Raw genomic sequence first — 22,949 nt, forward strand, 5'->3', positions numbered from 1 at the left:
GTCCGTCTATCTGGTGCCTGTTCTTCCCTGTGTCCGTGTGTCCATGTGTCCGTCTATCTGGTGCCTGCTCCTCCCTGTGTCCGTGTGTCCATGTGTCCGTTTATCTGGTGCCTGCTCCTCCCTGTGTCCGTGTGTCCATGTGTCCGTCTATCTGGTGACTGCTCCTCCCTGTGTCCGTGTGTCCATGTGTCCGTCTATCTGGTGTCTGCTCTTCCCTGTGTCCGTGTGTCCATGTGTCCGTCTATCTGGTGCCTGTTCTTCCCTGTATCCGTGTGTCCATGTGTCCGTCTATCTGGTGTCTGCTCTTCCCTGTGTCCGTGTGTCCATGTGTCCGTCTATCTGGTGTCTGCTCTTCCCTGTGTCCATGTGTCCGTCTATCTGGTGCCTGTTCTTCCCTGTGTCCGTGTGTCCATGTGTCCGTCTATCTGGTGTCTGCTCTTCCCTGTGTCCGTGTGTCCATGTGTCCGTCTATCTGGTGCCTGTTCTTCCCTGTGTCCGTGTGTCCATGTGTCCGTCTATCTGGTGCTTGTTCTTCCCTGTGTCCGTGTGTCCATGTGTCCGTCTATCTGGTGCCTGCTCCTCCCTGTGTCCGTGTGTCCATGTGTCCGTCTATCTGGTGCCTGCTCCTTCCTGTGTCCGTGTGTCCATGTGTCCGTCTATCTGGTGTCTGCTCCTCCCTGTGTCCGTGTGTCCATGTGTCCGTCAATCTGGTGCCTGCTCCTCCCTGTGTCCGTGTGTCCATGTGTCCGTCTATCTGGTGCCTGTTCTTCCCTGTGTCCGTGTGTCCATGTGTCCGTCTATCTGGTGCCTGCTCCTCCCTGTGTCCGTGTGTCCATGTGTCCGTCTATCTGGTGCCTGTTCTTCCCTGTGTCCGTGTGTCCATGTGTCCGTCTATCTGGTGCCTGCTCCTCCCTGTGTCCGTGTGTCCATGTGTCCGTCTATCTGGTGCCTGTTCTTCCCTGTGTCCGTGTGTCCATGTGTCCGTCTATCTGGTGCCTGTTCTTCCCTGTGTCCGTGTGTCCATGTGTCCGTCTATCTGGTGCCTGTTCTTCCCTGTGTCCGTGTGTCCATGTGTCCGTCTATCTGGTGCCTGCTCCTCCCTGTGTCCGTGTGTCCATGTGTCCGTCTATCTGGTGCCTGTTCTTCCCTGTGTCCGTGTGTCCATGTGTCCGTCTATCTGGTGCCTGTTCTTCCGTGTGTCCATGTGTCCGTCTACCTGGTGCCTGTTCTTCCCTGTGTCCGTGTGTCCATGTGTCCGTCTATCTGGTGCCTGTTCTTCCCTGTGTCCGTGTGTCCATGTGTCCGTCTATCTGGTGCCTGTTCTTCCCTGTGTCCGTGTGTCCATGTGTCCGTCTATCTGGTGCCTGTTCTTCCCTGTGTCCGTGTGTCCATGTGTCCGTCCATCTGGTGCCTGTTCTTCCCTGTGTCCGTGTGTCCATGTGTCCGTCTATCTGGTGCCTGTTCTTCCCTGTGTCCGTGTGTCCATGTGTCCGTCTATCTGGTGCCTGTTCTTCCCTGTGTCCGTGTGTCCATGTGTCCGGGCCTCCCATTGGTGTAGTCTTGAGGTGTCACTGCCACTCACGTCCTTGTACACTTTTTTTTCACTTTTTTTTTAGATTTTTCCACATTTTCTTTTAAACATTTATTTTTCAACATTCTTTTTTTCAACATTTCTCTTCAACATTTTTCTCTTTTTCCAACACGTCAACATTTCTTCTCTTCCTTCACCCTTCCGTCACTTGTATCTTTAACATTCTAATCACCAGTTGTTCTTTTAATTTTTATCACCTTTCTCGTTGTCCTGTTTCCCTTTTATCGTGTTTTCTTTCCATTCTCATAATTTTCATTCTTCTTTCTTTTTATTGTCATTGTTTTGGGACATTACTCTTTTCCTTATCAACATTGCGGTGTGACGGAGTGAGGAGGGAGGGGTGAAGGGGTGATGGAGTGAGGAGGGAGGGGTGAAGGGGTGATGAAGTGAGGAGGGAGAGGTAAATGGGGTCATGGAGTGAGGAGGGAGGGGTGAAGGGGTGATGGAGGGAGGGGTGAAGGTGTGATGGAGCGAGGAGGGAGGGGTGAAGGGGTGACGGAGTGAGTTGGGAGGGGTGAAGGGGTGATGGAGTGTGGAGGGTGGGGTTTAGGGGTGATGCAGTGAGGGGGGAGTGGTCAATGGGGTCAGGGTGGGCGGCGGGAGGGGTGCAGGGGTGATGGAGGGAGGGGTGAAGGTGTGATGGAGCGAGGAGGGAGGGGTGAAGGGGTGACGGAGTGAGTTGGGAGGGGTGAAGGGGTGATGGAGTGAGGAGGGAGGGGTGAAGGGGTGATGGAGTGAGGAGGGAGGGGTGAAGGGGTGATGGAGTGAGGAGGGAGGGGTGAAGGGGTGACGGAGTGAGGAGGGAGGGGTGAAGGGGTGATGAAGTGAGGAGGGAGGGGTGATGGAATGAGGAGGGAGGGGTGATGGGGTGAGGAGGGAGGGTGAAGGGGTGACAGAGTAAGGGGAGGGGTGAAGGGGTGATGGAGTGAGGAGGGAGGGTGAAGGGTGATGGAGTGAGGAGGGAGGGGTGAATGGGTGATGGTTTGAGGTGGGAGGGGTGATGGAGTGAGGAGGGAGTGGTGAAGGGGTGATGGAATGAGGAGGGAGGGCGAAGGGGTGATGGAGTGAGGAGGAGGGTGAAGGGGTGTTGGTGTGAGTAGGGATGGGTGAAGGGGTGATGGAGTGAGAAGGGAGGGGTGAAGGGGTGATGGAGTGAGGAGGGAGGGGTGAAGGGGTGATGGAGTGAGAAGGGAGGGGTGAATGTGTGATGGAGTGAGGAGGGAGGGGTGAAGGGGTGATGGAGTGAGAAGGGAGGGGTGATGGAGTGAGAAGGGAGGGGTGAAGGGTGATGGAGTGAAGGGAGGATGAAGGGGTGATGGAGTGAGGAGGGAGGGGTGAAGGGGTGATGGCGTGAGGAGGAGGGTGAAGGGGTGATGGTGTGAGGAGGGAGGGTGAAGGCGTGATGGTGTGAGGAGGGCGGGGTGAAGGGGTGATTCAGTGAGACGGGAGGGGTGAAGGTGGGATGGAGTGAGGCGGGAGGGGTGATGGTGTGAGGAGGAGGGGTGAAGGGGTGATGAAGTGAGAAGGGAGGGGTGAAGGGGTGATGAAGTGAGAAGGGAGGGGTGAAGGGGTGATGGAGTGAGGAGGGAGGTGAAGGGGTGATGGAGGAGAAGGGGGTGAAGGGGTGACGGAGTGAGAAGGGAGGGGTGAAGGGGTGACGGAGTGAGAAGGGAGGGGTGAAGGGGTGATGGAGTGAGGAGGGAGGGTTGATGAAGTGAGAAGGGAAGGGTGAAGGGGTGATGGAGTGAGGAGGGAGGAGTGAAGGGGTGATGGAGTGAGGAGGGAGGGGTGAAGGGGTGATGGAGTGAGGAGGGGGGTGAAGGGATGATGGAGTGAGGAGGGAGGGGTGAAGGGGTGATGGAGTGAGGAGGGAGGGGTGAAGGGGTGATGGAGTGAGGAGGGAGGGGTGAAGGGGTGATGGAGTGAGGAGGGAGGGGTGAAGGGGTGATGGAGTGAGGAGGGAGGGGTGAAAGGGTGATGGAGTGAGAGAGGAGCGAAGGGTGAAGTGTTATGTGGGGTGTGAGGGACTAAGGAATGAGGGAGGGAAAGCAAATAAAGGGAAAAGGATGAGAGATAATGGAATGGGGGAGTAAGAGGGTGAAGGATGAGGGGAGGGAGGAGGGAGGTGGGAGGACAGGAGGAAGGAAGAGGAGGAAGAGGAGAAAATGAGTGATAAAAGTGTAAGGTGAAAGAAAGTTTACGAGGAGGAGGAGAAGGAGAAGGAGGACGAGGAGGAGGAGGAGAAAATGAGTGATATAAGTGTAAGGTGAAAATAAGTTTACGAGGAGGAGGAGAAAGTTAAAGGAAAATTGAAAGTGAACATCCGTGGGTTTGGAAGAGGAGGCGGAGGAGATTGGACGAGAGGGAGGGAAGGAGGAAGAGGAGGAGGTGAGGAGGAGGAAGAAGAATCCTTCCTCCGTTGTCGTGGACGATGGCTGCTGGCTGGTCACCTGAGAGAGAGAGAGAGAGAATTAGTAACATTCCTCGTTCATTCATTATTCACACGTAAACCTGAACATTTTGACGGTATAATCTTTCTCCCTTTGTAAATAAACTCCCTTCCTTTACCCTCTTGAACTACTCCTCAGGGTTGCTCAGTGCAGCTCGAGGGCAAGAATAAGGTGAAAAATACATCCCCGTAATAGATAAACAGTGTAAAATCAGAGGGAAATCACTCCCACCACCACTTCCCTCCCCTCCACACGTCCGCCACCGCCGCCGCCGCGCCCTTCCCTCGCTCGTAACTCCCGGCGATGTGTTCCTGTTACTGCCGCTGCGCCCCTTGATGAGCCATGACTCACGGAGGGCTGGTTCGTGTTTCTCCTAAGCTGTTTCTCGTTTAGTTTTACTTAAAGATGTGATGCAGGAACGTCCGAAGCCTCTCGGAGGATGACCGACTGCCGTTCCTATCAGATGAGCTCAGGGGGCTGAGGGTGGACACAGTGGGACTCTTAATTAAGACGAGGAGGCCTGGCAGTGGCGAGATCAATGAGCGGGGATTCACTTACTACTAGTCCGGCATGAGCTATGGTTTCCGTCTCAAGGGGGTAGCTATGGGCATCTCCAGCCAACTGCTGCCATTTGTGGTTGAAGTTGCTCCGGTTGATGAGCGTATAATGCGAGTGAGGCTGAAGCACACACTGGGCTTCATGTCTCTTGTTGCAGTGTTCGCTCCTACCGAGATGTGTGAAGCTGAAGAATGAGATGTTCTACGCCAAACTCGACTCCGTATTAGACCAGTGCCCTCCGCGGGACACACTCATTGTCGTGGGGCAGTTCAGTGCTACTACTGGCACTGACAGTGTCGGCTACGAGTTACGTTTTGGTCCACATGGTTCTGGTACGGTTGCGGAAATGAGTTCCTGTACCCACTGTGGTAAGCCTTCCCTCCAACCGGCAACGTCGCAGTAGTACTACTCAAGTGTTGTTGTGAATGAACGGTGTTCGTCGTGTTCGGGTGTGAGTGGCGGAGAGGTTCACTGCTATTCAGGAAGTGTAAGGGAGGCTTTATACATAACTAAGAGGTGAAAATAAATGTAATTGAGTCGGATCAGGACGCTGGTATTCTCCAAGGTGAACTCAACAGATTATATGACTGGGCGGATAAATGGCAGATGGAGTTCAATGTAGGGAAGTGCAGTATTCTGAGTGTAGGTAGGAACAACCCCTCACATAACTATTGCTTAAATGACACTCTCATAAGTAGGTCTGGGTGCGAGAGGGATTTAGGGGTCTTAGTGAGCTCTGATCTCCGTCCAAGGGCACAATGCATTCAAGCTAGAAATCGAGCTAATAGGGTACTGGGATTTATTTCAAGGAGCGTAAGCAACAGAAGCCCCGAAGTCTTCCTCAAACTATATTTAGCATTAGTTAGACCTCATCTTGACTATGCGGTTCAGTTCTGGTCACCCTACTATAGAATGGATATCAAAATGTTAGAATCGGTGCAGAGGAGGATGACTAAGATGATTCAGGGGTTGAGAAACTTGCCATATGAGGAAGGACTCAAACAGTTAAACTTGCATTCTCTAGAAAGGCGAAGGGTGCGTGGAGACATGATCGAGGTTTATAAATGGATGAAGGGCTTTAATAAGGGACACATTCATAAGGTTTTGTTGGTAAGAGAACCGGGTAGGACACGAAGTAACGGGTTTAAACTGGATAAATTCAGATTCAACAGGGACATAGGCAAAAATTGGTTTACTAATAGGGTGGTGGATGAGTGGAATAGGCTTAGCAGTCATGTGGTGAGTGCCAATACAATTGTCACATTCAAAAATAGACTAGATAAATTCATGGACAGCGATATTAGGTGGGGTTAGATACACGGGAGCTTAGGGTCAAAGGAGCTGCCTCGTACAGGCCTACCGGCCTCTTGCAGACTCCTGCGTTCTTATGTTCTTATGTTCTTATGTGTGTGTAACACATGTTAAACCAAGATATCACTACAAAATAATAACAGCAAAGAGAAGACCAGACGTATTATCTACAGTCGAGACTTTGATGTTCCGCTCAGCTCCATCAGCATTCACGTGTGAACGTGTGCACACTGGCAGTAACAGCATTTACGTGTGAACGTGTGCACACTGCCAGTAACAGCATTCACGTGTGAACGTGTGCACACTGGCAGTAACAGCATTTACGTGTGAACGTGTGCACACTGGCAGTAACAGCATTTACGTGTGAACGTGTGCACACTGGCAGTAACAGCATTTACGTGTGAACGTGTGCACACTGGCAGTAACAGCATTCACGTGTGAACGTGTGCACACTAGCAGTAACAGCATTTACGTGTGAACGTGTGCACACTGGCAGTAACAACATTCACGTGTGAACGTGTGCACACTGGCAGTAACAGCATTTACGTGTGAACGTGTGCACACTGGCAGTAACAGCATTCACGTGTGAACGTGTGCACACTGGCAGTAACAGCATTTACGTGTGAACGTGTGCACACTGGCAGTAACAGCATTTACGTGTGAACGTGTGCACACTGGCAGTAACAGCATTCACGTGTGAACGTGTGCACACTGGCATTAACAGCATTTACGTGTGAACGTGTGCACACTGGCAGTAACAGCATTTACGTGTGAACGTGTGCACACTGGCAGTAACAGCATTCACGTGTGAACGTGTGCACACTAGCAGTAACAGCATTTACGTGTGAACGTGTGCACACTGGCAGTAACAGCATTTACGTGTGAACGTGTGCACACTGGCAGTAACAGCATTCACGTGTGAACGTGTGCACACTGGCAGTAACAGCATTCACGTGTGAACTATTGCACACTGGCAGTAACAGCATTTACGTGTGAACGTGTGCACACTGGCAGTAACAACATTCACGTGTGAACGTGTGCACACTGGCAGTAACAGCATTCACGTGTGAACGTGTGCACACTGGCAGTAACAGCATTTACGTGTGAACGTGTGCACACTGGCAGTAACAGCATTTACGTGTGAACGTGTGCACACTGGCAGTAACAGCATTTACGTGTGAACGTGTGCACACTGGCAGTAACAGCATTTACGTGTGAACGTGTGCACACTGGCAGTAACAGCATTTACGTGTGAACGTGTGCACACTGGCAGTAACAGCATACGAGAATAAAAAAAACCATGAACACCTCCCACAATGACCGTGAACCTGATCAAATGTGGTGGGCGTCACGTGACCACGCTTTCTAAACACACCGCCTAAATTATACCCATACAGTTGCAGGACCATCAACTCCGAATAATTATATGCCACTTTACCACGGCACTGCCATGATTCACTATAGTAAGTTAACAGTAACCGACAGCAACCTCTTACATGAGGGTTTCTGCTCTCATAGCACAGTGTGAACTATTGAATGGTGGTGTAGTGGGCAGGCAAGCAATCACTTATTAATCGCCGTCAAATATTACTCTCTCTCTCTCTCTCTCTCTCTCTTCACCAACGTTGTAGTGCGAGAATGGAATAAGCTCCCACCATCAGTGGTCCAGTGTAACACGATTGACTCCTTTAAAAACAAGCTCGACCGTCACTTCCTTGAACTCAATATTAACTAGAGTAGAAAAGCAACGTTTTGGAGCAATCTGATTAATGTAAAATCACTTAGGTTTAAGGACAGACCACCTAGTCTGGACCATGGGGTCTGTGTGGTCTGATTTTCTATGTCAATCTCTCTCTCTCTCTCTCTGTCACGGGGTAAAATATGATTAAAAACAGGCTTGTGCTCACAAGGCGGTAGCTAGCCGACAAGGGTTGATTCCCGCGGCTCGCCAGGAGACACAACGGTGCACACACCCTGAAAAGGGAGTACTAACACGACTTACCTGCTCAAATCTCCCGTGGGGTACTTATTACTCTCCTTGTGGGGCTGGAAGGCACATACGCACAGGCAAAAGGGTTACCAATAAAGCTCGTGTACAACTATGCACTAACTTTATTACACACAAAGAAAACACAGACAAATCTCACATACACACCCAGCTGAGCCTAGCGTTACTCGTGCTCGCACAAGACTAACCTGCCCTGGCTACACTAACAACTAGCTACTGAAGTTGGTGCGGAGGGAGAAGAGTAGAGGCTAGTTGCACAGCCTTGCTCGAGGTGGCTGCAGCTTGTCCTTCCTGCCGTGGGTCCTCTCATCAGGCGCGTGATGTCGGCGGTAGATGCGGCTTTCAGGAAGAGGCCGCCGCGGACTTGACACACCCAAACTGAGACCCGGTGTGGGCTGTATCCCGAAGTGGGGAAGCCCAGGATCCCCACACTCCAGCAGGAGGAAAACCGAATGGTGCCAAGAGATAGGTGAGAGCAGAGGAACGCCGCCCCGTGATCTCACCAGACGGCGGTCAGGAGGAGAAGCAAGCCCCGAGCCGCGGCGAGTGACCTGACGGGCCACAACTCGCCCGGCCGAGATGCGAAACGCTGCCGGCGCGGAAAAATACAACAGAGGGTGCTGACAGCACTCTGAGCAATACTGCCATAGGCAGATATCGTTACACTTCTCTGACGCGCAGTTATAACTTGCAAGTGCATGGCACCGCAATATAAACAGCGGAGCAAGCTACGTACAGACACGAAGAGGAAAGCAACAATCGCGAGCTAGCAACACAGGCCGCCCAGCCAGGCCGCGGGCGGCAACAGCCCCCATGGCGGGAAGCACAAAGACAATAGCCCAACATCCTCACAGCAGAGGCGTACAAGCTGCAGTAATGCCCACAATACTATGCACCTGCAGAGAGTGGAGTGGTGACTCCTGAAAGTGCGTAAGCGCAGGTGAAACACAGCGGGCGACCCGCAACGAAAGTGCACGCCTTGGCATCACAACGCTCGTCGCCTAGGCAACGAACAGGCAGAGTCATCGTGATCCGCCCCGCGCCTAGGTCACGTGACGAACTAGGAAAACGCGTCAGCAGCTTCCCTATAGCAAATAATATAAAAATAACTTGTCGCGAATCTAAACCGCGACACTCTCTCTCTCTCTCTCTCTCTCTCTCTCCTTTAGACGAGAGAGAGAGAGAGAGAGAGAGAGAGAGAGAGAGAGAGGTGCACACGTTCACACGTGAATGCTGATGGAGCTGAGCGGAACATCAAAGTCTCGACTCTAGATAATACGTCTCGTCTTCTCTCTGCTGTTATTATTTTGTAGTGATATTTTGGTTTAACGTGTGTTACATACACATGCTACATTTATTTTCACCTCCTAATTATGACTAAAGCCTCCCTTACACTTCCTGAATAGCAGTGAACCTCTCCGCCACTCACACCCGAACACGACGAACACCGTTCATTCACAACAACACTTGAGTAGTACTACTGCGACGTTGCCGGTTGGAGGGAAGGCTTACCACAGTGGGTACAGGAACTCAGTTCCACAACCAACAGCTCTCTCCTGAATTTTGCATGATCCGGGAGGTTGAGAATTGCAGGTTCCTGGTACCAGAGACCAGAGCTGCACCGCTGGACCTGGTGTAGCGATGCCGGAGGGGTAGCTAAGGAGACTGACCACATCCTCGTAAGTACTCGTTGGATGATCTTTCAGAACTGCAGAGTTTACCGGAGTGCTGAGTTTTTTGCAACTGACCATAAGCTTGTTGTTGCAACAATCAAGCTTCATGTCAGGTCAAGAAGAATCTCGAGATGCAACAATACTGTGTTCCATCTCGAGAGGCTGAAGGACCTGGCATGTGCTCAGGAGTATGCAGTGACTGTCTCAAATCATTTCAATGTGCTTAGCGCCCTCGAGGACCATGTAGAACTGTGGGAAGCCTTCAAATGTGAGACTCTCCGAGCTGCCAAGGAGTGCATTGGAGAACGCCCGAGATCTGGATGTGGATTTGCCTCGGCGGAGACGCTGGAGGATATTAAGGAGAGTCGCGCTGCCGGGCTTGTTGGGAATTGGGACCAATACAGGGCTTTGTCACGTAGGACTAGAGCTCTCCTGAGGAGAGACAAAGAGAGGTGTGTCAGGGGTCTCGCTGAGGAGGTCAAGGGCCATCTCAATGCGAATGACCTCCGACCTCCAGCTTTCAGCTGCTGGGTAGCAGGTGGCGTTGGTTGCAGGTGACAAGGTGCATTGTCCGTGAACACCAACTCCGGCTATACGGGCATGTGGCACACTACCCAGAAGCCGACCCTGCACACCTGGTTGTTTCTGTAAGAGACATTCTGAGTGGAAGAGGTCAAGGGGACGCCCACAGAGTTCGTGGCCTGAGCAAGTCGATGAATTCGACCATGAGGTAGTCAGAATAGTCCTGCATGGAGGCTTGCATGGAGGGACCCCCGCGCCTAGCGTGGGTGGGTGAGGCGACGCTTCCTCCAGCGTATGCCCCCAATGACTGATTGACTGAAGGGGGGAACTCTTACAAAGGTGGTTATAGGTAGAAGGCAGAACCTTGGGTGTCTTTTTTTTTTCTTTTCGATAGCCGATCCTATTTCTTTTTCTTTCCATTATTTTAACATGATTTTCTTTCTTTTCAACATTTTCTCACTTCTTTTTCTCATTCTTGCATTTTAACATTTATCAACATTTTGTTTTCTCTCCTTCATGAATTTTTATCATCACCACTTCTCCACACACCTCCCCACCACCATCCCCACCCCCTCCCCACCACCACCACGACTACCACTCCTTACCCTCTCCCCTCCTTCATCACCACATGTATTCAGCAACACCCAATGTAACCCTCACCACCACCACCTTCCCCTCCCCCTCATCAACACCTTTATTCACCTGCAATCACGTGGACATTCATACCTTTCCCCAACCCTACACCCCCCCCCCCCCCCCAACTCACCGGCCAGCACGTGCACGTTCACGCTCCTGGGCCGGGCGTTCGCCGGGTCACAGGTGTACACGCCGGAGTGGGAGAGCCGCGCCGACTGGACCAGCAGGAGGGAGGAGGTGACGCCGCTACTACTACTATTACTACTACTACTACTACTACTACTACTAGTGCTCGTGGTGGTGCTGCTACTTTTACTACTACTACTACTACTACTACTACTACTACTACTACTACTACTATTACTGCTGCTGCTGTTGTTACTATTGGTTCTGCTTCTATTGCTTCTGCTTCCACTACTACTACTGCTGGTGCTGCTGGTGCCTCCTCCTCCTCTGCCCCCGCCTCTTGTTCTCTCGTAGCTCACCAGCTGTTTAGGGAAGAATGGAGGCTGTGTCAGTGTGTGTGTGTTTGGCGGGGGAGATGTTGGTGAAGAGAGTTTGTGTGCGTGTGGAGAGGGTGGGCAGGTTAGGGGTGAGAGAGAGAAAGAATAAAAAGAGGAAGGAGAGGACACTAAAAGAAGGAGGGATGGAAGGAAGGCAAAGGGTGTAAAGAATGGAGAGAAAAGGAAGGAAGATGGAAGGAGGAATGGAGAAAGGAAACAATTTGATATAGAAAGAAAAACAAATATGAAACGTGTCTGGATGAATGAAGAAAAAAGAGAAAGAAAAATGGAAAGAAAATCGTGTGTGTGTGTGTGTGTGTGTGTGTGTGTGTGTGTGTGTGTGTGTGTGTGTGTGTGTGTGTGTGTGTGTGTGTTATTTCATTTGTTATTCACTAATCTATTCTTTTTTTAAAAAAAAGTTCAGGAATTATTCAAAACCTGATAAACCATTTCTTCAATTATTCATTCACTCCAGCACTCCCTCCCTCACTCACTCACTCACTCACTCACTCACTCACTCATTCCAACACTCAACCAACTGATCCACTCACTCATCCACTCCATTAGTGCACCACTATAAATTTCATTCATCCACTAAGCATCCACCCAATTACACAAACGTCCACTTAGCTTTCCACCACAACGTGCATTCATCTACCCATCCAGTCACCCTTACATTCTTCCACCCACCCACCCATCGGGTCACCCATTAATACATTCATCCACCCATCCAGTCACCATACATTCTTCCCTCACCCTTTCTTCCACTCATACATTCATCCACCAACTTCTTTCTCATTCATTCACTTCACCCCCACCCCTTCCCCTCAACCACCCATCCACTCATCCACCCACCCTTCCTTCCATCCACCCACTCATCCACTCCCCCACCCACCTTGTCGCCGTGGTACCAGAGGATGAAGGCGGGCGGCTCGGGGCTGAACCTGACGGTGCAGGTGAGCGCCAGCTGACTCCCGGTGTTGAGGTACACGTCCGGGCCCCCCACGATGGCGGTTTCTGGCTCTGGGGGGCGGCGGGGGCACGTGAGCAGGGTGGAGCGGGGTGGGGCACGTGAGCAGGGTGGAGCGGTGTATGGCACGTGAGCAGGGTGGAGCGGGGTGGGGCACGTGAGCAGGGTGGAGCGGTGTATGGCACGTGAGCAGGGTGGAGCGGGGTTGGGCACGTGAGCAGGGTGGAGCGGTGTTTGGCACGTGAGCAGGGTGGAGCGGGGTGGGGCAGGTGAGCAGGGTGGAGCGGGGTGGGGCACGTGAGCAGGGTGGAGCGGTGTATGGCACGTGAGCAGGGTGGAGCGGTGTATGGCACGTGAGCAGGGTGGAGCGGGGTGGGGCACGTGAGCAGGGTGGAGCGGTGTATGGCACGTGAGCAGGGTGGAGCGGTGTATGGCACGTGAGCAGGGTGGAGCGGTGTATGGCACGTGAGCAGGGTGGAGCGGGGTGGGGCAGGTGAGCAGGGTGGAGCGGGGTGGGGCACGTGAACAGGGTGGAGCGGGGTGGGGCACGTGCGCAGGGTGGAGCGGTGTTTGGCACGTGAGCAGGGTGGAGCGGGGTGGGGCACGTGAGCAGGGTGGAGCGGTGTATGGCACGTGAGCAGGGTGGAGCGGTGTATGGCACGTGAGCAGGGTGGAGCGGGGTGGGGCAGGTGAGCAGGGTGGAGCGGTGTATGTGAGCAGGGTGGAGCAGTGTATGGCACGTGAGCAGGGTGGAGCGGTGTATGGCACGTGAGCAGGGTGGAGCGGTGTATGGCACGTGAGCAGGGTGGAGCGGTGTATGGCACGTGAGCAGGGTGGAGCGGTGTATGGCACGTGAGCAGGGTGGAGCGGGGTGGGGCAGGTGAGCAGGGTGGAGCGGTGTATGGCACGTGAGCAGGGTGGAGCGGTGTATGGCACGTGAGCAGGGTGGAGCGGGGTGGGGCAGGTGAGCAGGGTGGAGCGGTGTATGGCACGTGAGCAGGGTGGAGCGGGGTGGGGCAGGTGAGCAGGGTGGAGCGGGGTGGGGCACGTGAGCAGGGTGGAGAGGGGTGGCGCACGTTAGCAGGGTGGAGCGGGGAGGTGCACGTGAGCAGGGTGGAGCAGGGTGGGGCACGTGAGAAGGGTGGAGCGGTGTGGGGCACGTGAGCAGGGTGGAGCAGGTGGGGCACGTGAGCAGGGTGGAGCGGGGTGGGGCACGTGAGCAGGGTGGAGCGGGGTGGGGCAGGTGAGCAGGGTGGAGCGGGGTGGGGCACGTGAGCAGGGTGGAGCGGGGTGGGGCACGTGAGCAGGGTGGAGCGGGGTGGGGCAGGTGAGCAGGGTGGAGCGGGGTGGGGCAGGTGAGCAGGGTGGAGCGGGGTGGGGCACGTGAGCAGGGTGGAGCAGGTGGGGCACGTGAGCAGGGTGGGAGCAGGTGGGGCAGGTGAGCAGGGTGGAGCGGGGTGGGGCAGGTGAGCAGGGTGGAGGGGTGGGGCATGAGCAGGGTGGAGGGGTGGGGCACGTGAGCAGGGTGGAGGGGTGGGGCAGGTGAGCAGGGTGGAGGGGTGGGGCAGGTGAGCAGGGTGGAGCAGGGTGTTGCAAGTGAGCAGGGTGGAGCGGGGTGGGGCAGGTGAGCAGGGTGGAGCGGGGTGGGGCAGGTGAGCAGGGTGGAGCGGGGTGGTGCAGGTGAGCAGGGTGGAGCAGGGTGGGGCACGTGAGCAGGGTGGAGCAGGGTGGGGCACGTGAGCAGGGTGGAGCAGGGTGGGGCAGGTGAGCAGGGTGGAGTGGGATGGGGCAGGTGAGCAGGGTGGAGTGGGTGGGGCACGTGAGCAGGGTGGAGTGGTGGGGCAGGTGAGCAGGGTGGAGCGGTGTATGGCACGTGAGCAGGGTGGAGCGGGGTGGGGCACGTGAGCAGGGTGGCGCAGGGTGGGGCACGTGAGCAGGGTGGAGCAGGGTGGGGCACGTGAGCAGGGTGGAGTGGTGGGGCACGTGAGCAGGGTGGAGCGGTGTATGGCACGTGAGCAGGGTGGAGCAGGGGTGGGGCACGTGAGCAGGGTGGAGCAGGGTGGGGCACGTGAGCAGGGTGGAGCAGGGTGGGGCACGTGAGCAGGGTGGAGCAGGGTGGGGCACGTGAGCAGGGTGGAGAGGTGGGGCACGTGAGCAGGGTGGAGAGGGGTGGGGCACGTGAGCAGGGTGGAGCGGGGTGGGGCAGGTGAGCAGGGTGGAGCGGGGTGGGGCACGTGAGCAGGGTGGAGCGGGGTGGGGCACGTGAGCAGGGTGGAGCGGGGTGGGGCACGTGAGCAGGGTGGAGCGGGGTGGGGCACGTGTGCAGGGTGGAGCGGGGTGGGGCACGTGAGCAGGGTGGAGCGGGGTGGGGCACGTGTGCAGGGTGGAGCTGGGTGGGGCACATGAGCAGGGTGGAGCGGGGTGGGGCACGTGAGCAGGGTGGAGCGGGGTGGGGCACGTGAGCAGGGTGGAGCGGGGTGGGGCACGTGAGCAGGGTGGAGCGGGGTGGGGCACGTGAGCAGGGTGGAGCGGGGTGGGGCACGTGAGCAGGGTGGAGCGGGGTGGGGCACTTGAGCGGGGTGGAGCGGGGTGGGGCACGTGAGCAGGGTGGAGCGGGGTGGGGCACGTGAGCAGGGTGGAGAGGGGGGAAGGGAGGATTATTACAGGTGGAAGGGGGAGAAGAGGTGCATGTTATATCATTTCTCCAATATTGTAGTTCCCTTTTTATTTTAAGTCATTTTCTCTAAAAAAACATTCCGGATTTTTTGTTCCTTTTTCCTCGTGTATGTTCCTTGCTCCTTACCTTTGTTCAGTTCCTCTCATTTTTGTTAATTTTTACCAATATATTTATCTATTTTTCCCTCTGTTTCATTCATCTTCGTTCATTTATATGAATTCTCTCTAATTTACACGGTTATTTTTCCTAATGTTTGTTCATTTTCTCTTCTTTACATTCATTTTCCGCATTTTCTATTATTTTTTCCTCATTTTCGTTTATTTTTCCTCATTTTCTTTTATTTCCCGTCATTTTCGCTTATTTCCCTAATTTTCGTTTAATTTCCCGTCTTACATTTTCGTTCATTTCCTTCATTTTCAGATCAATTTCCTTCATTTCCATTCATTCCCCCCTCATTTATGGCCATTCCTATTCATTTCCTCTTCCTTTCTGCTCCTGTTTTTACATTTACCATAATTTCCATTCATTTCCCCTCATAGCGGCCATTCTTACTGATTTCTGTCTCCCTCCTGCTCCTTGCTTCCCATGTTCCCTTCCTTTCCATTCGGTGTTCCCTTCGGCGCTCCCTTCGTCCTCGCCGCGGCCATCAGCTTCCCCTCATTTGGGTGATTCTTGGTAATTTTCGTCAATATAAACAGGTTAGGGAGGGTGTGGGCGGCGGAGAGAGAGAGAGAGAGAGAGAGAGAGAGAGAGAGAGAGAGAGAGAGAGAGAGAGAGAGAGAGAGAGAGAGAGAGAGAGAGAGAGACAGAGAGAGAGAGAGAGAGAGAGAAAGAGAGAGGAGAAAAATGAGAAGGGAGGAGATTTCTGTAGTAAAGGAGGAAGGGAGAGAAAGAAGAGGAGGAGGAGGGAAGGGAAGATAAGTAGGTAGAAGCGAAGGAGAGAGAGGAAAGGAAGGATAATTATGTAAATGCGGAGGATGGAAGAAGGGAAGAGGAAAGGAGAGGGAAAGAGATAATAATAATAATAACAGGAGGAAAGTAGAAAAGGAGGAGAAGGAGAAGAAGAGGAGGAACCGAGGAGAGGAAGGAAGGAGAGAAGAAAGAGGCAGGAATAATGGGAGAGAGAGAATGGGTGTGAGAGGAAGGAAGGAAAGAAGGAAGCAAGAAAAAGAAAGAAAGAATGAAAGAAAGAAAAAGGAAAGAAAGAATGTTAAATGGAAAGGAGAGGAAAAGGAAAGAAGAAATGAAGAAAGGAAGAAAAGAAAGAAAGAAAGATAGAAGGAAAGAAGGAAAGATTATAGAAAGGAAGGATGGAGGGAAGAAAGAAAGGTAGGAAGAAAGAAAGAAAGGAAGGAAGGGAGAGAAGGAAGGAGTGTGAGATCGATGACATATTGAAGGAAAGAAGGAAGAAAGAAAAAGAAAGAAAGAATGAAAGAAAGAATGTTAAATGGAAAGTAGGGGAAAAGGGAAAGAAGAAATGAAGAAAGGAAGAAAAGAAAGAAAGAAAGAAAGAAAGATAGAAGGAAAGAAGGAAAGAATATATTAAGGAAGGATGGAGGGAAGAAAGAAAGGTAGGAAGAAAGAAAGAAAGGAAGGAAGGGAGAGAAGGAAGGAGTGTGAGATCGATGACATTGAAAAACTGACTGATTGACTGACTGACGCCTCGAGTGACTTATTGACTGATTTCCCGTGTGACTCAATTCTCGTGTGGCTCAGTTTCTTTCATTTTCTGCGCGTAATTGATAATAATGACCCAAAGAGCATAGGAACATGATTCTGCAAGAGGTCATCAGTAGTAATAGTAGTAGTACGCTGCCTATTCAGCGTACACACACGGCATCCAACATCGGTGGACGTTCCTGATGCGCACCATCCCCGGCATCAGTCCACTCCTCCGACCACTGGAAAATGCCGTCAAGAATGTATTCTTGCCGGCGCTAGTGAAATCTCATGCTTTGGGGGAGGAGGAGAGGGATATGCTAGCACTTCCCCCAAGACTGGGCGGAATTTGGATCACCAACCCTGAGAAGCTGGCTGATAAGGAGAACCAAAACTCCATCAGCCTTACCAGGTCACTCATCAACAGGATCATCGCTCAGGAGGCAGAGGGCGAGATAGACCAAACAGAAATAAGAGAAATTAAAAGAAAAATCTCAGAAGAAAGGCAACAGGCCCAAAAAGACGAACTGGACCGTCTTACACACCACCTGTCCACAGAAATGGGTAGAAAAATACACACAGCACAGGAGGCAGGCGCCTCTAACTGGCTTACGTCATTACCAATCAGAGCAAAGGGCTTCAGCCTCAACAAACAAGAATTTGTCGACGCCGTTGCTCTGAGATATGGCTGGCCGATTGAGGGACTGCCTGATCTCTGTGCATGTGGATCACCAAATGATGTCACCCACACCATGACATGTTAAAAGGGAGGCTTCGTCTGTATTCGACACGATGAGGTGAGGGATCTGACAGCCAGCATGCTCGGGGAGGTATGCCAAGACGTCACTACCGAGCCGGCACTGCTTCCCCTGGACGGCGAACACCTTCGGTACAGGACGGCCAATACCTCACAGGAGGCACGGGTTGATGTGAGTGCCCGCGGATTCTGGGTGCGCGGACAGCGGGCGTTCATGGACATCCGTATATTCGACCCGATGGCTGCCTGTCACCGTGAGCTGCCCCTGGAAGCCGTCCACCACAGGAACGAGCAGGTGAAGACAAGGGCATACGGTGAAAGAATCCAACATGTGGATCAGGGCAGCTTCAACCCCCTCGTCTTCACCACATCCGGCGGGATGGGTCCCAGGGCCCAATGCTTCTACGCACGCCTCGCGGAACTAATCTCAGAAAAGAAGCATCAGCCAAGGAACCACGTTGTTGCCTGGATGAGGTGTCGCCTCTCGTTCTCCCTGCTCAGGTCGACCATCCTATGTCTCAGGGGCACCAGACACTCTGGCCCAAAAGCCACCAACATCTCCAATATGGACTATGAAGCCACAGTGGTGGAGAGTGACATTAGGGTGGGTCGGGAGTGACTAGAGTAGGGAAGGACAGGGGGATCTAGACGTAATAGATGATAGGTGATTTAGTGCTAGGTAGTATTAGTGATATGGTTCGATGCCACAGTCATTAGCGAACAGAGTTGGGGCTAATGACCTCCAAGCTATGGAGCCCTCCATGATTATGTGTCGGGAAAATAAACATGGGTGGAGGTATCATTTATGTAGTAGATAAAAAAAAAGTAGGAGTAGTAGTAGTTGTAGGAAAGAGGAAAGGGGAGGGAATGTAATAAGAAAGCTAACAATAGGAAAATAGAAGGGGAAGGAGAGGGAGGAGAGGAAAAGAGGGGAGGAGAGAAGGGAGGAAAAGGAGGAGAGATAGGAAGGAGGTAGGAATATTAGGAGAGAGAATAGAGGGTGAGAGAGGAAGGAAATAGGGTAGAAAGAAAGGAACCTAACACTATTATCTTCCTAATCTATTTATTTATTTTTCTTTATTCGTGAAGGTGTGTATCGTATTGACACTCACCACATGACTGCCAGGCCTGTTCCACTCACCCACAGAAAACAACGAGTACTACTCAACGGACAGCCTTCCGATTGGCTACCAGTCACTAGTGGAGTGCCTCAAGGGTCAGTGCTGGGACCCATCCTCTTTATCATATATATCAATGACCTAGAATCAGGACTGAAATCCACAATATCGAAATTTGCAGATGACACCAAGGTGGGTGGAGATGCCCTCACAAAGACCGACTGCGAAATCATTCAGAAAGACCTGAATCACATTATCGAATGGTCGGAAAAATGGCAAATGTCTTTTAATGTTGACAAATGCAAAGTCATGCACATTGGGTCCCAAAATAGTAACCACACATACATCATGAATGGGAGACCTCTGCAAGCGATGCAGGAGGAAAAGGATCTTGGAGTCACTATCAGCAGTGACCTGAAACACGCGAATCACTGTAAAAAAGCATACAACAAGGCCAACATTATGCTCGGGTTCATAGCGAGGAACTTCGAGTGTAAAACACCAGACGTGATGCTATCCTTGTATAATTCCATGGTAAGACCGCACCTCGAGTATGCAGTGCAGTTCTGGTCTCCCAATTACAGAAAGGACATTGCTTTACTGGAAAGGATTCAACGACGCGCCACAAAGATGATTCCAACCTTCAGGGCTCAACCGTACGAGGAACGACTCAAGCGACTCAATCTCTTTACATTGGAGAAAAGACGCCTACGAGGGGATATGATTCAAGTCTTCAAGTATCTAAAAAAGTTCAATAACGTCGATTACTCCAAATTCTTTGAACTGCAAACCAACTCAAGAACTAGAAATAACGGTTTACCCATTCAGTCGAGTCGATGTAACACAGACATTGGAAGGAGTTTCTTTTCAAACCGAGTCATCCGCCACTGGAACAATCTTCCCTCAGAAGTAGTAAATGCGAATACCATCAACTCCTTCAAATATAGAATCGACCGTCATTTCGCTGCGTCAGGAGTAAACTGAATAACGAGGGGCTTCCATCTGCTCCTCAATATCGAGGTGCTTTCATCTGCTCACCAAGCCCCAAGTGGCGGTCGAGCAGATTAAATCACCCAAGCGGGCGACCTCGTAATGAGCCAATAGGCTTTCTGTTGCCTGCATTTCCATGTTTCCATGTTTCCATGTTTCCATGTTTCACATCAAGGGAGGCAGCTCAAGGGCAATAAAACAAAAATGCAACAAAAAAGTCCGCCAGGCGCTGCTCTAATAAAAAGAAACAGAATAAGAGGCCAAAAGAAAGGTCAATTTCAGAAGAGGTGTTTCGAAATTCCTCTCTTGAAAGAGGTCAAGTCATAGGCAGGAGGAAATACAGACGAAGGAAGGCTGTTCCAGAGTTTACCAGCGGAAGGGGTAAGATAATGAAGATGTTTGTTAACTCTTGCATGAGGGATTTGGACAGTATAGGGGTGAGGAAGAGTAGAAAGTCTAGTGCAGCGGGGCCGCGGGAGAGGAGGGGAGGCAGCTGTTAGCAAGTTAGCTCGAAACAAAATGCTTGAATAGACGCAAGAGGTTTTTTTAACAGTAAAGGCAAAAAAAACAAAATTATACCAAAAATCCCTCCGAGCAACACTCCTGCAAACAGACGGCGGCGGGAGTGGCCGTGAGGGAGGGTCAGATTCGGCTGGTGTCCCGTTACTCCTCCCGCGTTACAGCGTTCGAACCGGTGTGTCTATGAGCGGACATATAATATTGATGATAATGTGTGTGTGTGTGTGTGTGTGTGTGTGTGTGTGTGTGTGTGTGTGTGTGTGTGTGTAGTCCAGTCTGGGAGAACTGGAGGCAGGGGAGACAGAGAAAACAATAAAGAGGTGAAAAATATGACAGCAGAGAAGATGAACTATAGGCGAGGTGGAGTTGTCGCCTGGATGCTGTGTGTGTGTGTAGTCCAGCCTGGCATCACTGGCGGCATCTGAATTCCCGGATGACTGGGGGAAGGCAATCACCGTGAGGCTGTACATGGGAGAGGAAAGGAAGTAGGGGTAAGCGAAAGAGCCAGAGAGGAGTGAGCTGACGCAGTGTGCCGAGAAGGTGGAGGGAAGGGTGTGAGGGAGAGGGTGATGGGAGGGACTAAGTGGAGTGTGAGGAGCAAGGGGGAGGGAGAGAGAGAGAGAGAGAGAGAGAGAGAGAGAGAGAGAGAGAGAGAGAGAGAGAGAGAGAGAGAGAGAGAGAGAGAGAGAGAGAGAGAGAGAGAGAGAGAGAGAGAGAGAGAGAGAGAGAGAGAGAGAGAGAGAGAGAGAGAGAGAGAGAGAGAGAGAGAGAGAGAGAGAGAGAGAGAGAGAGAGAGAGAGAGGATGAAATAGCCAAATAAACGAGAGCATGATGGAAATACCAGATTGGAATATGAGGAGCAAAGGGGAGGGAGGAGAGGAGGATGCGAAGTTACTGTTGAGGATTCTGGCCATCTGTTTACTGTCCTGAGTTACAGATCCAGTCTCATCTGTTGGGGGACCAATATTGGATTTTACTTTCTTTTTCGATCTGATGTATGTGAAGAATTTTTTTGAGTGTTTTGATGTCACGCGCTATTTGTTTTTCGTAGTTGCGTTTACTACTCCGAATAAGGGTGCGACAAGCTCTGAGGCTGGTTTGGTACTGAGTACGGGCTTCGGCCGTGTCATTTTCTTTCATTAGGTTATAATTCCTTTTTTTTAAGTTTACCGCCCTTTTTATTTCTCTGGTCATCCACGGTGGATCCACGGTACCATTTGATCGCCTGGGTTTCGTAGGCACTGTAGCCTTTTCTACCTGCAAAAGCTTATCTTTGAAGTTGTTCCACACGTTGTCGATTGTATTGTCGGTTAGGTGAAGTTGGTCCCAGGTCGCAGGGGGAAGCAGCTCACGGGCTAGGTTGAAATTTGCTTTTTTGTAGTCTGGTATCACTGACGGATTGTCTACGAGTTTGTGACATGTTGACATTGAAACAGATTAAGTGGCGCTCGCAACCATTAATTTTTTCACCAACTTCACAGTCGCGAATGAGGTCGGGGTCGCTTACTAATACCAGATCCAGCAGATTGTTTTCTCTTGTCGGTTGAGTTACAACATGAGTGAGGAATGAATCCTCCACCATTTCTATAAGCCTGTTACCCTCTTCATCTCAGTCATCAGTCCCCAGTCAATGTTAGGGCAATTAAAGTCCCCAATTATTATTGCTTCTTTGCTTTGTGTTAAAGAGTGAAGCTCTTCGTGCAAGGCAGTGTCGTCGGCTGCCTGTTGTTTTGGAGGCCTGTATACGGTCGCAAGTGTTAGTTTCTTATTATTCGCGGTTATTTCCACATAGACAGAGTCGTAACTCTCTGCGTCCTGTTTGTCTATTTTTATGGCAGGGAGCGTACTTTTTACGTAGCAAATTACTCCTCCTCCTTTCTTGTGCATTCGATTTTTTTGGAAGTTTTCTTACCCGGGAAATGACAGTTCAGATACTAGATATGCAGAGTTGGCCCAAGTCTCTGTGATGGCTACCACATCTGGTTTCTCAGTTGCAATATACGCCCTAATTTCGTTCTTTTCGGGTAATAGACTGCGTGCATTTGTGTACAAAATGGAAATGTGACTCCTGGTTTGGCCGCGTCGTGTTGTATGAGTTCGCTTGTCGGAGGCGTCGTTGGTTACATAGTTTCTTTGCAAGCCGCATCGACGCTACGGTTCGGTTGATCAAGGGTTGCCTTTGCCTTGCCCGCGTTTGCAGTTTTTTGAATAGCTTTTCGAGAAGCTTTCAACTGCCTCGTTCAGGAGCCTTCCAAGCCGCGCCGAACCAACTTCGTTCAGGTGGAGTCCGTCCTCCCAAAACAAATCTGGGCGCTGGTTGAAGTGATGCCACGCATTCGTGAACGCTACGCTTTCATCGTTGCATAACTGCTTTAGACTAGTGTTGTCGCCGTACGCTATACTGTTGTTGTATCTGGCGAACTTATTGATTATCGGTAGAATCCCAGAGACGATGATGTGAGGGGACTTGGTCTTGTATTTCCGAATGACTTGACGGTATTTTGCTAACATGTCCTGAGATTGAGTTGACTGAAGGTCGTTGGTTCCCGCATGGATCAGATACACTGTGTCGTCCTTCGCATTTACTGAAACTGCATCGACAGCTGATGCAATATCGTCCAGTTTGGCTCCGGGGATACAGAAACGCTGCCGTGTCAATGTATTCCGACCGCAAAACTCCGTAAGTTGGCTTCTCACCAGACTATCGCCAACTAAGTTGACTCTAGCAGTCAGTTTGCCCGTGCCAGGAAATAGCGTCTGGTTCGTACAAGTGACAGCTGGGAGGATGGTCTAGTGATTTCTTTTGGAAGGACGCGAGGTACAAGAGGGAGCGCGGGTGAAGGTGGGTTTGGAAGTGGTGGTAGTGACAGTAGAGGAGAAGGAGGAGGAGGAGGAGGAATAATTTGACAGAGTATGAAAGAGAAGAAAGCTGAAAATGAAGGTAGACAAGAGTAAGGTAACGGTATTTTAAAGACCAAGAGAGGAGGAAGAGGAGGAAGATTAATTT

The 22,949-nt window shown here is 51.6% G+C and overlaps 1 protein-coding gene across 1 annotated transcript in view; it reads right to left on the reverse strand.

Annotated features, from left to right (window-relative positions):
* Positions 1 to 11,230: 11,230 nt before the first annotated feature.
* Positions 11,231 to 22,949, reverse strand: part of LOC126991471 (uncharacterized) — a 29,241-nt gene continuing 17,522 nt past the window's right edge. Inside the window, exons 3-5 of the mRNA XM_050850228.1 lie at positions 13,271 to 14,791; positions 12,128 to 12,275; positions 11,231 to 11,237 (exon numbers count right to left, since the gene is read on the reverse strand). Coding sequence (XP_050706185.1) covers positions 11,231 to 11,237; positions 12,128 to 12,275; positions 13,271 to 14,791 — 1,676 coding nt within the window. The remainder of the gene's footprint in view (positions 11,238 to 12,127; positions 12,276 to 13,270; positions 14,792 to 22,949) is intronic.

The sequence above is a fragment of the Eriocheir sinensis genome, unplaced genomic scaffold (genome assembly GCF_024679095.1).
Source record: "Eriocheir sinensis breed Jianghai 21 unplaced genomic scaffold, ASM2467909v1 Scaffold287, whole genome shotgun sequence".
Taxonomy (NCBI): Eukaryota; Metazoa; Arthropoda; class Malacostraca; order Decapoda; family Varunidae; genus Eriocheir; species Eriocheir sinensis.